A 15125-nucleotide genomic window follows, 5' to 3' on the forward strand; every position below is an offset into this window, starting at 1 on the left:
TTGAGAGCCCAACGGACTGAGCTGTCCAGGTGCCCCTGAATTTTACTTTTTTAACTTAATAAGTCTTAGAACTCTTCCACAGTCAATACAGACAGAGCTTCCTTACTCTTTCTTAGAGCTGGGTAGTACTCCATTATGTTGGTATATAATTTATTTCACCAGCTCCCACTGAGAGAGATATACATTTTTATTATATATTATATATATATTAAATTTTTTCCTTTGCTCTTACAGTCGTTTCATGTCTGCACTAGTACAGTTGGAGAATTGACTTCTAGAAGTGCAACTACCATGTCAAAAGAGTATGTGTATTTGTAACTTTAATCAATAATGCCAAGTGCCCTCTGCAGAGACTGTACTTCTACATTCCTATCAAAATGGTTAAAACAAAAACATAGTGATAACACCAAAGTCTGGTGAAGATGCCCAAAAACTAGATGACTTGTATACTGCTTGTGGTAAAGAAAAATGGCACAACTACTCTGGAAAATAGACTGGCAGGGCTTTAAAAAAACTAAATATGCAACTACCATACAATCCAGCAATTACACTCCTAGGCATTTACCCCAGAGAAATGAAAACCTATGTTCACAGCAAAAACCTATATACAAATGTTTATGTATCATATCCAAGAACACCAACCAAACAAAAACACTAAAATCAACCCAGATGTCCTTTGACAGGTCAACAGTTACACAAACTGTGAACATCAACACCATGGAATACTACTCAGTAATAAAGAGGAGTAACTACTCATACACAAAACACCCTGGATGACTCTCTAGAGAATTATGTTGTTGTTTTTTTTTTAATTCTAGTTAGTTAACATACAATATTAGTTTCAGGTGTAGGATTTAGTGATTCATCACTTACATACAATACCCAGTGCTCACCACAAGTATCCTCCTTAATGCCCATCACCCATTTAACCCATTCCCCCCCCACCCCCCTCTAGTAACCCTCAATTTGTTCCCTACAGTTAAGAGTCTGTTTCCTGGTTTGCATCTCTTTCTATTTTTTAAACCAATCGCAAAATGTATGTACTATATTATTCCATTTATATAACATTCTTGAACTGACATTATAGTAATGGAGAAGAGATCAGTGTTTGCCAGGGGTTAAGAAGTAGATATGGCTACAAAAGGACAAAAAAAAGGAATCCTTGTGGTGATGGAAATGTTCTGTATCTTGACTATCAACAGTTTTGTAAGATATTATCATTGGGGGAAACTGGGTAAAGAGCCCACATTATCTTTCTGTATTATTTCCTACAACTGCATGTGAATCTGTAAGTATCTCAAAAATAAAAAGCTTAATTTAAAAAATGTAATAAAAATTACATACTATTAACAATAGCTAGGAAAGTCCAAAATCTCTGGGGGGGGGGGTGGGGGAGGGGAGGAGGAAGCAACCTTTAAGGGCATAGAAAATGATCTAAATAGATGGAGAGATCATCCATACTGTCAACTGATCCCAAATTAATCTATAAATTTAATGAATCATTATTAAAGTTCCAGTTGAATTTTTTTAGAAACTTAAGAAACATGCTCTAAAGTTTATATGGAAGAAAAAAAGTCCTTGGAAAGCTAACTTATCTTCTAAAAAATATGAAAAAGGAAGCCCTTATCCTACCAAGATAAACTAGGGTGCCTGGGTGGCTCAGTTGGTTAAGCATCTGACTTCGGCACAGGTCATGATCTCACGGTTCATGGGTTTGAGCCCCGCATCAGGCTCCGTGAGCCTGCTTCACAGATTCTGTGCCTCCCTCTCTCTCTGCCCCTCCCCCACTCGCACTCAGTCTCTCTCTCAAAAATAAATAAACATTAAAAAAAAAAAAAAGACAAGCTGCAGGGCCATAATAAAAGTAGTATGGGAATAGCTCAAGAACTAGCACAATGGAGGAGAATAGAGGGCTAACAAACTGCTAACAATTGTTCAGTAAGTAGTGCTAGTTTCTTCTATGGGAAAAAAAAACCCCAAACTCCTGCATCATTAGATAACATCACATACTAAGGTAGATTCTAGGTGGGTTGAATACCTAAATGTAAAAGATAAAACCAGAAAGCTGATAATTAAGGAGTCCATCAATAAAATTTGTAGGCAGATGAAAGAATGGGAATAGATACTTGGAATTTTTTAATATACAAGGAGCTTATACCTAGAATATGTAAATCGTTAAGAAAAAGACAGGAAAACAATTACCATTAGGAAATGGAGAGAAGCTATGAAGAGGAATTTATAGTAGATGAAACCCATAAGGCAAGCTATCACATCATGAGAGTCTCTAACTTATTAATGCAAATTAAACAAAAGATATATTAGTTCATATCTATTAGACTGGCAAAAATTAGGAAGATAAATCATACCAAGTTTGGTAGGCATGCAGGGAAATGGGCACTGCTGATCGAGGTATGGATAAGGGGAGGCATTTTTTAGGAAAATCTGGCAATACTTGGCAAATCAAGCTTAAAATATCTTACAACCCCACCATCCTCCCATGGAATCTATTTTCCAAGGAAATTCTCAGGTCCATGGTGACTCATATTAGAATGTCATTGCAGTATTTGTGGTGACAATGAATTGGAGGCAATCTGGACACACAGCCAGAGGGGGCACATAAAATGTGAAGGTTTCATACTACAGAGTACAAAAAAAAAAACACCACAAAAAACACAGCAATAGGGATGCATCTTGAAAATGGAGTGCTGGGGCACCTGGGTGGCTCAGTTGGTTAAGCATCTGACTTTGGCTCAGGTCATGATCTCACGGGTCATGAGTTCAAGCCCTTCATCGGGCTCTGTGCTGACAGCTCAGAGCCTGGAGCCTGCTTCAGATCCTGTGTCTTCCTCTCTCTCTGCCCCTCCTCTGCTTATGTTGTCTCTCTCTCTCTCTCTTGAAAATAAACATTAAAAAAATTAAAAAAAAAAAAAAAAGAAAAGAAAATGGAGTGCTAATATCACAAAATGAGAGCTATCCAGACATCATGTGCCTCCTGATGGAAAAAAGTAGCATCACCTGTGAAGTAGTCGTGTAAAACCAAATAAAACTCCAAATCATAACATAGCTCTAACAATTTATAGAAAATACAAAGGACAGAGGAACATGGCAAACTCTATCACAAGGAGGCAATCAACAAAATCCAGACCTTGGGGACAAAAGAGCTGGCTCTTCTATAAATGAATTACAAGGAAAAAAGTGAGATAGAAAGGAAACCTATAGGGGCGCCTGGGTGGCGCAGTCGGTTAAGCGTCCGACTTCAGCCAGGTCACGATCTCGCGGTCCGTGAGTTCGAGCCCCGCATCAGGCTCTGGGCTGATGGCTCAGAGCCTGGAGCCTGTTTCCGATTCTGTGTCTCCCTCTCTCTCTGCCTCTCCCCCGTTCATGCTCTGTCTCTCTCTGTCCCAAAAATAAATAAACGTTGAAAAAAAAATTAAAAAAAAATAAAAATAAAAAAAAGAAAGGAAACCTATAGGTTATAAGGCATTTGAACCAAGTGCAATGCATGAACCAAATTCGGATTCTGACTCAAATTGTTAAAAAAACACTTATGAGACAGTTGGAAATTTAAGCATTGATCTGATATTAGCAAACTAGTGTTAAAAGAGTCCCCACCTTTCTAACATATATTACACATATTGAAATGTTTATGGCTGATTGGTCATCTTGGATTTGCTTCATAATACAAGAAGTGGAGGAGTGGGTGGATTACAGATGAAACAATATTGGGTATAAATCAGTGACTGTTCCCATTGGGTTATGGACATATGGGGGTTATACTATTCTACCTTTGTATATTACTATAACTTCCAAAAATGAAAAGTTATTTAAAAAAAACATATATCATTTAGTGAAAAAAACTCAGACTGAGATACATAATATGCCATCATTTGGATAAATTAAACACAGATGCTACAAAACACGTATTAAAAAATAAAATTAATTAAATAAACGAAAAGTAAAGATTAAATGCATTTGAGAGGTAGCCTGGGTAGGGGGAGGGAAATGGGAGTGGGAAATATAAATAAATGAACAAATGAATAAATGAATGAATAAATGCGTTCCTGTGCCCTGAAGAAACACATCAACTCAGCTCTCCACTCTTGAAGTCTAAAAGGCAAAGACAACAACCACTATCATCAAACATTAAAGTAATGTATAAAGGGAGAGGAAGGCTCACTCAGGTTACACAGGTTAAACACATAGTAAGACATGGGAATCATGTGGATAATAAATAAATAACAGCGGTGAAAACTTTGGAGCATAACCAGTGATTTTGTTGTTTCCCCAGACAAGGGAATTAGAATCTAGTTAGTTATTCTGATTAATCCAGAAAGTAATGACTTCAAGTGTCCTTTGAAAGGCCAGAGAAAATTACATTGATAGGCTAGGGGAATGGGGCATGGCAGGTCCAAAGAAGTACCCTAGAGAGCCTAAAGGGAGAAGCAGGCAATCCTGCAGAATAAACAGACACATAATGGAAGAAACAAAGGAATGTTAGGTATTGGTGAAAAGGGTTTTTTACAGAGAGGAAAGATCTTATCCTTTATAGTTCAAACAGAGAATAAAGATCTCAATGGTAGAGTAATTAGAAGCAAATCCAGGGTATATACTTTGGCCAGAGTGATAATTTTAGGTTGTTTTTCCTTGTCAGAATAATTTTTTACCTAACTCCTTAGCTTAAAATCCTTCAGTGACCCCTCATTTTCTATAGACTAATCCAAATTATTAGTATGGCATAAGATAGCCTAAGCTACCTCTCCAGCCTTATTAATTGCTATCTAATCTCTGGTGTTGTATGGAGAAAAACTTAAATAGCATTTAAAAACCCCATCATTTTAGGAGTGCCTGGGTGGCTCAGTCGGTTGGGCGTCCGGCTCTTGGTTTCTGCTCAGGTCATGGTCTTGCAGTTTGTGGGTTCGAGCCCCATATCGGGCTCTGCACTGACATTGCAGAGCTTGCTTGGGATTCTCACTCTCACTCTCTCTCTGCCCTCCCCTGCTCATGCTCTTTCTCAAAATAAATAAACTTAAAATAACTATCATTTTAAACTGTTATTTTACAAATATGTGCCACTGATCACCATTCAATTTCACTAATATTTAATTTGCCTCTTACATGTAAGGCAATATACTAAGTGCTGTAGACATGTGTTTTGTGGTTGTTGTTGTTGTTGTTGTTGTTGTTAAAGTAGGCTCCACGCCCAGTGTGGGGCTTGAACTCACAACCCTGAGATCGAGTTAGATGCTTTACTGACTGAGCCAAACAGGCCCCCCTGTAGAGATATGGCTTCTTCTTTTTTTAAGTTTATTTATTTATCTTGAGAGAGAGAGAGAAGAGAGAGAGAGAACACATGAGTGGGGGACGGGGAGGGAGAGAGAGAATCCCAAGCAGGCTCTGCACTGTCAGCACAGGGCATGACATGGGGCTCGACCCCACAAACGAGGATATGATGACTTGAGCCAAAATCAAGAGTCGGGTGCCTAACTAACTGAGCCACTTTGGTGCCAGGAGTTGCGGTTTTTAAAAGCTTTTTTCTGTACTCCAAAGCAAGAAATATATTATTTTGTGATCTACCCACATACACAGACATAGATTCTGAAACAAAAGTCTCACAAAAAATATGTATTCTTATACAGGTGATACAATAATATTTCCATTCTAATTTCATTCTACTTTTTCTTTTCTTTTTTTTTTTTTTTTTAAGGTGGTCAACCTACTAAATTAGTTGGCTGTGAACCAAAGTTTGAAAAACAATGTTGCATGGCTATGTTGTCTAACTTGGTAGCCACTAGCCACATGTGGCTATTGAACACATGAAATGTGGCTAGTGCAACTGAGGAACTGAATTTTTCATTTTATTTCATTGTAATTAACCTAAACCAAACTTAAAAAACAGGAGCAGTGAAAAGTACTTTCCCATTAATCACAACTTTATTTTTGTTTTGGTAGGACTACATTTCACTTTAACTGCACCGGGTAAGATTTTATTGTAACGTGTGGGTGTAGCATGTGTTGTTTCTAGTATTACAACCTACCACTGATCTTGGTGTCGGTGAACTGACTCAGTTCTCAGTATTTTTGTTCCACATAGAGGTAACATTGTACTTTATTTGAATATCTTATGAAAAAAAATAAGAAAGTAGAAGAAAGTATGTTGTAAATTTCACAATGAATGGGAACTGCAATCTGTTGCAGCAGAGCAAAATGAATGCTGTGTAAAAAAATTTAAAGACCATTAAGTGGATAATAATAAGGGACGTGTTCAACAGATACAGAGTATATTTTATAGGAAGCTCCTTTTCATTAGTCAAAAAGGAATAAAAAAAATTAGTTGTCCAAAACCGGAATTACATGTCCAACAAACATTAAAAAACAGTTTTTTAAAACAGATCGGACTTATAACTTTGGCCAGTTATAAAATGGTTTGGGTTCCTGCACAAAAAGAAAACCATTTTTAGTGTTGATCTGGCTGTCTTTCATGGACGCGAGATGCTAAAAAAACTTCCATGCTGTTCCGCCATCTTGGCTCCTCCAAAAAGAAAATCATTTTTAGATGGAGAGATGGTAAAAGAAATTGTTATGTTAGCTATGATAATTTTGTTAAAAATGATAAAGAAAAAAAATTTTATATCTATTTTATGGAAGTAAAAGATCTTCCATTAAAGCCCCAACAATTGCTTGTAGAATATAAGATTTTTCAAATATCAACGATGTGTTGATTCAAAATTTGAAATATTGCAAAGTTACTTTGAACTTTAGATAAGTAGTGCAACGTGCGAGACTGCTCGATGAAAACTTTTTCAACTTCTTTCAATTTTTAATGAAATTAAATGTAATGAAATTTCAATGCAGACTATTTCTAATGAAAATCTAGCATCTGAATTGTGATATGCTTTAAGTGTAAAAGTATACAACTAGATTTCAAAACTTTGGTTCGAATAAAAGAACATAAAAAATCTCAAAAATTTTGAATATTTATTACATATTAAAATAATACTTCTGATATACTGGGTTAAATAAAATATGCTATTAAAATTAATTTTACTGGTTTCTTTTACTTTTTTTAATGAGGCTATTAGAAAATTTAAAATTACATATGTGGCTCACATTACATTCCTACTGGACAATATTACTAAAGTGGCTATAAAGATAGTTCTTGGCCACAAGGAACTTACCACTGGTAGGAGGCAGAAAAAAAAGAAGAGAAAGAACCAACCAGAGAGTTGCTGATGAATCAATAAAAACTCATCACAACAAACTGAGAAAAAAATTCAAAAGATAAGTTCTAGCAGCCCAACTGCAAATCATAATCACCAGTGATAGTCTATATTCAAAGAATTAAATTTAGTACTGGGCAATTGAACATTCAAGGGTAGAGTTTAATAAAATTACAGTTAAGTTATATCAATAAAATAAAATAGTAAGTTTTAAAAGTATGATCCCGGCATGAGATGATTAATTTTAGGGAGCTGTAAATAAACCTTATATATTTTATTCACTTTGTACTGACTAGTACTTGTTTATTTTAATGTGAACTAAGAAATACATAATGAACAAAAAACTTAAATATTATGAAAATATAATAAACACATAAAATCCATGATTCCACAGATACTATTATGTGATATTTCCTTATAAAAGAAAATTATTTCAATAAAAGTTTGATTTTTTAAAAGATTAAGTAATAATAGCATTGGTGGCATGTAGAAAAGGCAAAACTTACAGAGGTTTTAATCAGTATTTTATCAATTATTTGCAATCAATTTGCAAAATGACCTTAACTAAATGTGAAATTATCTTGAAGGTACTGATCAAAACCACTCAGTGACTTAAAGTATATTTACCTTAATAATCTACAAAAGCTCCGCCGATAACTCAGTCGCTGGCTAGCTGCAGCAACACTGGGAGGAAGTGGAGGCCGGGGTGGGAAATAAGCTAGTGTTGCAGAAAATAGTAAGCAGACAACTCCAAATTCTGGGGGTAGGGAAGAAAAAAAAGAATAAAATGTTAACCAGATAACATAAAAAGTTCAATGTTTCAAGTATTTACTTATCTAACAAATCATCAACTAAGCTCTATGCATAAAAAGATAAGCAAAATACAGTATCTAGCCAAGATAGTTCAGTCTTGTGGAAAAAAAATAGATATGTAAAGATATAAATTTTAGCCCGTGAAAAGTCAGGTAAGAAGTCATACAACGGTATACCATATAGATGAAAAGATTGAGACAGTAAACAAATATTATTCTATGGAGAAAACATAAAAAATCAACAGTACTGTACTATAAGCCTTTGAAACAGATCTAGGTTGATTAATAAGTACTGTAATCAGAAAGAAAGTATATGATACAGAAATTGTAGGAACAGGCTAGGAGAAGGGTTTTGTTTTTTGTTTTTTTTAAGGTTCTTTATTTTTGAGAGAGAGAGAGAGAGAGAGAGAAAGAGAGAGAGAGAGAAAGAACAAGTGGGGGTGGGACAGAGAGAGAAAATCCCAGGCAGGCTCCACACTGTCACTGTAGAGCCTGATGCAGGGCTAGAACTCACTAACTGTGAGGTCATGACCTGAGCCAAAGTCAGATGCCTAACTGATGGACCATCCAATCAGTTTAATTGGTTTATTTGATCAATGACTGGATATTCTGAAGCACAGTTTAGGAAAGACTGAGTTTATAGGCTGTATGGGGAATTGGAACAAAACAGGAAAGCATCCAAAAATAAGAGAGCAAAACTTAACGAATAAAAAGACTCACTAATATAGAATATTAAGCGATTAGAAGTAAAACGAACATCCAAACAATGTTAGTTTGGCACTATTAACAAGGAAAAGTTCCTTGGAGTCCTGATCATTCCCACCAGAGTTTTGGCACATGTAAATCCCAACTTCTGTTATGTCCAATTTAGTAGAAAAGCAAGACTCAAATAGAAAAGTTAAGAAACTTGGAATAGAGACCTGTCTGTACCATTAATTAACGTAATTTGGATGAATTCTTTATTCTTTGTGGTCAATAAAGGGACTGGACTAAGTGATTTCTAGAGTCTTTTCAGTTGGATACTTATGATTCTAGGGCTATTATATTCTGAGCAAAAGGTACAATATTCCTATAAGGCATTTAACCATAGAAGATGTCTTTGTTCTCTGTTAGACTGAGGAGCAATAAGAAGATAATGAATTGTTTTAATTTGCAGATCTTTTAATTAACAACAACGAATGAGCATCTTCTACACACTTATTGGCCATTAGTATTTCTTCTTCTGGGATTGCCTTGTTCACATTCTATTGACATTTTTGACCCATCTTTCTGTTGGCATTTTTTGCAAAGAGCTTCAGAGATACACTTTTTAACGTTTATTTATTTTTGAGACAGAGAGAGACAGAGCATGAACGGGGGAGGGTCAGAGAGAGGGAGACACAGAATCTGAAGCAGGCTCCAGGCTCTGAGCTGTCAGCACAGAGCCCGATGCGGGGCTCGAACTCATGGACCGCGAGATCATGACCTGAGCTGAAGTCAGCCGCTCAACCAACTGAGCCACCCAGGCGCCCCCAGAGATACATTTTTTAGTATATTCACAGAATTGTGTAACCATCACCACAATCAATTTTAGAACCTTTTCATCATCCCCCAAAGAAACTCTGTATCCATTCCCCATTCCCAAATCTCCCAGCCCTAGGCAATCACTCGTTTACCTTCCAGTTTCTATGGATTTGAGTATAATGGACATCTCATATAAATGGAATCATACCATATGTGTGGTCTTTGTAACCAGCGTTTTTTACTTAGCATAATGTTTTCAAGGTTCAAGTATGTTGGAGCATGTATCAGTACTTTTATTCTTGTTCATTGCCAGATAATATTCCATTGAACAGATGAAGTACATTTTTTATTCAGTTAGTTAATAGACATTTGGATTGTTTCCACTTTTTGGCTATTATGAATGATGCTACTATGAACATTTGTGTATAAGTTTTTGCATGGATATATTTTTACTTCACTTGGGTATATACCTAGAGATGCAATTGTTAGATCATATGATAATACATATTTAACACTTCGAAGAACTGCCCAAACTGTTTCCAATGTGATTGTACCATTTTATTCTGCTACTAGCAATATATGAAGGTTCCAATTTTTCTACTTTTTTACCAACATTTATTTCCCACTTTTTAAAATAGATTTTAAGTAAACCTCCCCACGCAGTGTGGGGCTTGAACTCACAACCTCGAGATCAAGAGTCACATGCTCTACCACCTGAGCCAGCCAGTGCCCCATCCTATTTTATTGATTATAGCATCCTGCTGGATGTGAAGTGTATCTCATTATGGTTTTGATTTGTATTTCCCTAATGACTAATGACAAGCATCTTTTATGGGCTTGTTGGCCATATATATTTTTTCTATGGAGAAGTTTTGAGTCCTTTGCCCATTTACTAATTGGGTTGTCTTTTTATTGTTGAGTTTTAAGAGTTCTCTATATATTCTGGATATAAGTCCTTTATCAGATATATGATTTGCTACTATTTTCTCCCATTCCCAAAGCAAGCTGTCTTTTCACTTTGTTGATGGATATCCTTTCAAACACAAAAGTTTTTAGGGCTCCTGACTGGTTAAGTTGGTTAAGCATCTGACTCTTAGTTTCGGTTCAGGTCATGATCTCACGGTTCACGAGTTCGAGCCCCGCGTCAGGCTCTGTGCTGACAGCTCAGAGCCTGAAGCCTGCTTTGGATTGTTTCCCTCTCTCTCTCTGACCTTCACCTGCTCATGCTCTCTCTCTTTCTCTCTCTCTCAGAAATAAACATTAAAATTTTTTTTTTAATTTCAATTTTTTTTCTTTAAAAGGAGTTGTTTAAGGTGGGGGGGGGGATTAAATACTTTATATATACCGCAACCTCTGCTTTTGTTTTATTCCCTCTAAAACATATTTTGAAATGTAAATATCACTGCATAACTCTCTAATGTAAAATCCTTCAGAGTGTGGCGTTTGCCTACAATATAGTGAATTTCAAACCCTTTAGCCCTGCTTAGAAGGCTCGTATGGCCTGGCTTACCTCTCTAGCTTTATCTGTCACTACTCTCACCGAGTCTAAGCCACTCTGGGCTTTGAGTTGCTTGAATATAGCAGGTTCTCACCCCTTACTGGGCTTCTCCTCCATGGCTCTCTCTCTCTCTCTCTCTCTCTTTCTAGTATATTGTTCCTCCTGCCCACTGTATTTGGCTAACTCCCTATCATCCTTCAGGCTCCAGCTTAGGTGCTGCATCATCAGGAAGCTCTACTTGACCTTTAAAATCTAGGTTAGGTCCTCCTCCTCTGAGGTCTCAGAACAATTGTCAGCCTTCATTTATAGCACTTACTACCCTATTTTACAGCTGTTTACCTGTCTGTTCCTTTGGGACACTATAAGTTCTGTGAGAGCAGGAATCATGTCTACCTCAGTGCCTAGCACAGGGACAGTTATATAGGAGGTCAAAATATATCTGTTCACTTAATAAGTGAATAAATTAATAAAAAGTTCATCATAATATAGTTCCTTATCCTTCTAGCCTCATTTTCTGCCACTTGTTACCTATATGCAAAGACACATATTTACACTACTTCAGCCATATTAAATTATGTGCAGTTCTCTGGACATATTGAGTTCTCTCATACCGTATCTGCCTTTGCAGTGGTTATTCCTTCTATACGGAATACCCTACCTCACTGGAACACTTGCTGAACTCCTATGAAATTCTGAACTTTGTTTAATTATCACAGTCTTGGTGAAGCCTTCCCTGACTCCTCAAGTTCCCTCCAATCTCAGGTAGGTTAGGCTTCTCAGGCTCTGTATGTCTATTTGTACTGCAACTGTCTTATCAGTGACCTTACCAATTCTCAGTGCTTAGCACAGTGCTGAGTATATAGTAAAACTTATAAAAAGTTTTCTGAATGCAGAAGAAAATAACAAATAGGCATACAGCGAGGGAGATGTATTTAAGGAGATCTGTTAAGAGACTGTAATAGAAGAGCAGACTAGAACTTGATTCTAGAAATAAAAAGAAAGGACCAAGAAGATGTTTTGGAAAGGTCAATACCCCTTATTAATAGACCAACATACAGAGAATAGGAAGTGGAGAAGAGAATAAACTGTGGGTGACCTATGTATACCAGGTCAGAGAAGAGCAGGGCAATGGCAAGGGAGAAAATGGGCTTGCCAGCTACCAGTAATTTTATATTCTGATAAGATATCTAGAAAAGACACTAGACAATGTGTTATACAGTGCTTAATTGTAAACAGATGGGAAGAGAAAAATTAAGGAATAAACTTCCATGTAGCAATAATACATTTTAAACTTAATAACTTCTTAGAAAGGGCAAGTTTTAAATAGGCATCTCCATATTACATGACAAGAAAAACATGCGTGTATATGTATGTTTTGGAACTCCTAAGTATTTCGTAGGAAGTGATCTGGTGTACAGAGTGGAGTGAAGATTACTGGGATAAAAGACAAAGTAGAGCGGGAAGAAAATAAACTTTAAAATACCTGCATATAATACAGTCTCTATGAGATCTTTAATGTGGGTCCTGCTAGTCTCTGAAGCAAGAAGAGGTGATGTTCCATTGGGGGCTGGAACAACAAGTGGCCCAACTAAAAATGCACATGCTCCACCAAGATAACTGAGCATTGATGCAATGGCTGTGGCAGTGGCCCGTTCATCTGCAGAAAACCACGTCGTAGAGAGAAATGGAGCTGCATTCATTACCGTTGGACCTGCCAATCCATTTAACAACTGTCCTCCATGGATTAATCTGGAATTAAAAAAAAATTAAAAGGTTGTGAGGTAGCTGAAGTGGACATTTCTACACAAAAAGAAGTTAGCTAAACTTCAGTTTAACTATGGCAACAAGGATACATGTCTGTAAAGAACAGAACACATCTGAAAGGTAAAGTATGTTGACTCCCCAGGAGTGAGATCAATACAGTAATACTTACCCCTTACTCGTTTTACAAATATTTACTGAAGCCTTTGATTTATGCCACATACCAAACTAAATACTCCAAATAACCTTATTTCATTTATTATAACAACACCATGTGGTAGCTATTATTATCTCTATTTGCTGAGATGTTAAAGCCTCTGTTTAGAAAGATTAAGACACTTGCCCAAGTGCTAACAGGCAAAGCAGAGATTTGGACCTAGTTTGACTCCCAAATCCTTATTCTTTCTACTAGACTGCCATTCATAAACAGACCTAGTAAGTGCCACCAGCCATTCAAAAAAATTATACAGGTGTATTCAACATTTCTTAAACTAAAATGATATTAAAAAAGTACAATGGGGGCGCCTGAGTGGCTCAGTCGGTTAAGCGTCCGACTTTGGCTTAGGTCATGATCTCACGGTCCGTGAGTTTGAGCCCCACGTCAGGCTCTGTGCTGATAGTTCAGAGCCTGGAGCCTGCTTCAGATTCTGTGTCTTCCTCTCTCTCTGACCCTCCCCCATTCATGCTCTCTCTCTGTCTCAAAAATAAATAAACATTAAAAAAAAAATTAAAAAAAAAAGTACAATGGAGGGGCACCTGGGTGGCTCAGTCTGTTAAGCATCTGTCTTTGGCTCAGGTCATGATCTCACGGCTTGTGAGTTCAAGCCCCACATTGGGCTCTGTGCTGACAGCTCAGAGCCTGGAGTCTGCTTTGGATTCTGTGTCTCCTTCTCTCTCTGCCCCTCCCTGGTTTGTGCTCTATATCTCTCTATGTGTCTCAAAAATAAATGAACATAAAAAAAAAAAAAGTACAATGGAATATTACTCAGCCATAAAAAAGAACGAAATCTTGCCATTTGCAATGACATGGATAGAGCTAGAAAGTATAATGTTAAATGAAATAAGTCAGAGAAAGACAAATACCATATGATCTCACTCATATGTGGAATTTAAGAAACAAAACAAACGAGCAAAGGAAAAAAAAAGAGAGAGAGAGACAAACCAAGAAAAAGACTTTTAACCACAGAGAACAAATTGATGGTTACCAGAGGGGAAGGAAGGGGGGGGGGGCGGGGTGATGAAAAAAAATAATAAAATGCTATAAAACATTTCATGCCTACCCTGTGTCAGGTGATAGGAGTAAAAACAAAAACAAAAAACAAAAATAAACAAAAACAGTCATTATAGTAGCTTCTAATAGAAAAGGAACTGGTTGAGAAACTGGAGGACTTAGGTTCTGGCCCAGCTCTGCAACTAACTAGTTGAATGGTTCTGGGCAATACATCTTGGCGCAATTCCATTTCTTCTCACATAAAATGAGATCAGTCTAAATTCAATATCCATTTATTGAGCATCTGTTAAGGTTAAGCTACTGTAATCACAGGAGTACGACACCCCCTCCCCCCCCCCCCAGTTCTAATACTCTGTGGCTTTAACTGTAAGGGTTAGTAAAAAAGTAGTTTCTTGTTTCTATTCCATTCGTTCTCTTGCTCATCTTTTCTCAATATTCTATTTAGTGCTCTATCCTATTCCTTGTCAAAGCCTCTACTCCCATTGCTCCTCCAATTCCCAACATACACATTCACATTCAAGAGTAGCCTTGAAGGAGAAGAGAAGCCAGAAGTCCAAAAAGCATATGCAAGAAAGGGAGGCAAGTCAACCTCTTCTGCCTTGGAGGTAGAGGAAGGGGAAGGAACAGTATTTGTGATACACATGTGACACTTTTTCCCCCTGTTTTGCTATTCAATCACCAAGAGGACACCAAATCCTTTTTTTAAAAAATAACTGCCACCTTAAGAGACTTAGAAAAAGTTTTTTGAATATAGAAGGAAATAATAAACAGGCATATGGGAGAGAGGTAGGGCCCTAATGTAGAGGCATAAGTGAGTGGGAAGTGAAATATGTGAATTAGGTCTGCTCAAATTTTTGAAAATGTTGGAAAAATTATTTGAAGACAAAAATAGCCCTAGGCATCATTACTACTACTAAATTAAGAAGACCGAAGACATTTTAAAATCTTCTTGTGAAAGGGGAACTATTTTCTAGATGACAAAAACAATTTACACTGTTTATGAAACTGAATACCTACTCCAAACACCAGTGGGTCCCAAGCTATAACAGAGCAATTTCATCTAGAAATACTTTGAAACAATTATCACTGAGTGGTTTTATTCG

At 36.8% G+C, this 15125-nt stretch overlaps 1 protein-coding gene across 1 annotated transcript in view; it reads right to left on the reverse strand.

Annotated features, from left to right (window-relative positions):
* Window positions 1–15125, reverse strand: part of SLC49A4 (solute carrier family 49 member 4) — an 86037-nt gene that overhangs the window by 46651 nt on the left and 24261 nt on the right. The window contains exons 3-4 of the mRNA XM_030330541.1: window positions 12514–12779; window positions 7845–7974 (exon numbers count right to left, since the gene is read on the reverse strand). Of these exons, the coding sequence (XP_030186401.1) occupies window positions 7845–7974; window positions 12514–12779 (396 nt within the window). The remainder of the gene's footprint in view (window positions 1–7844; window positions 7975–12513; window positions 12780–15125) is intronic.

This window comes from Lynx canadensis, chromosome C2, assembly GCF_007474595.2.
Source record: "Lynx canadensis isolate LIC74 chromosome C2, mLynCan4.pri.v2, whole genome shotgun sequence".
Lineage (NCBI taxonomy): Eukaryota > Metazoa > Chordata > Mammalia > Carnivora > Felidae > Lynx > Lynx canadensis.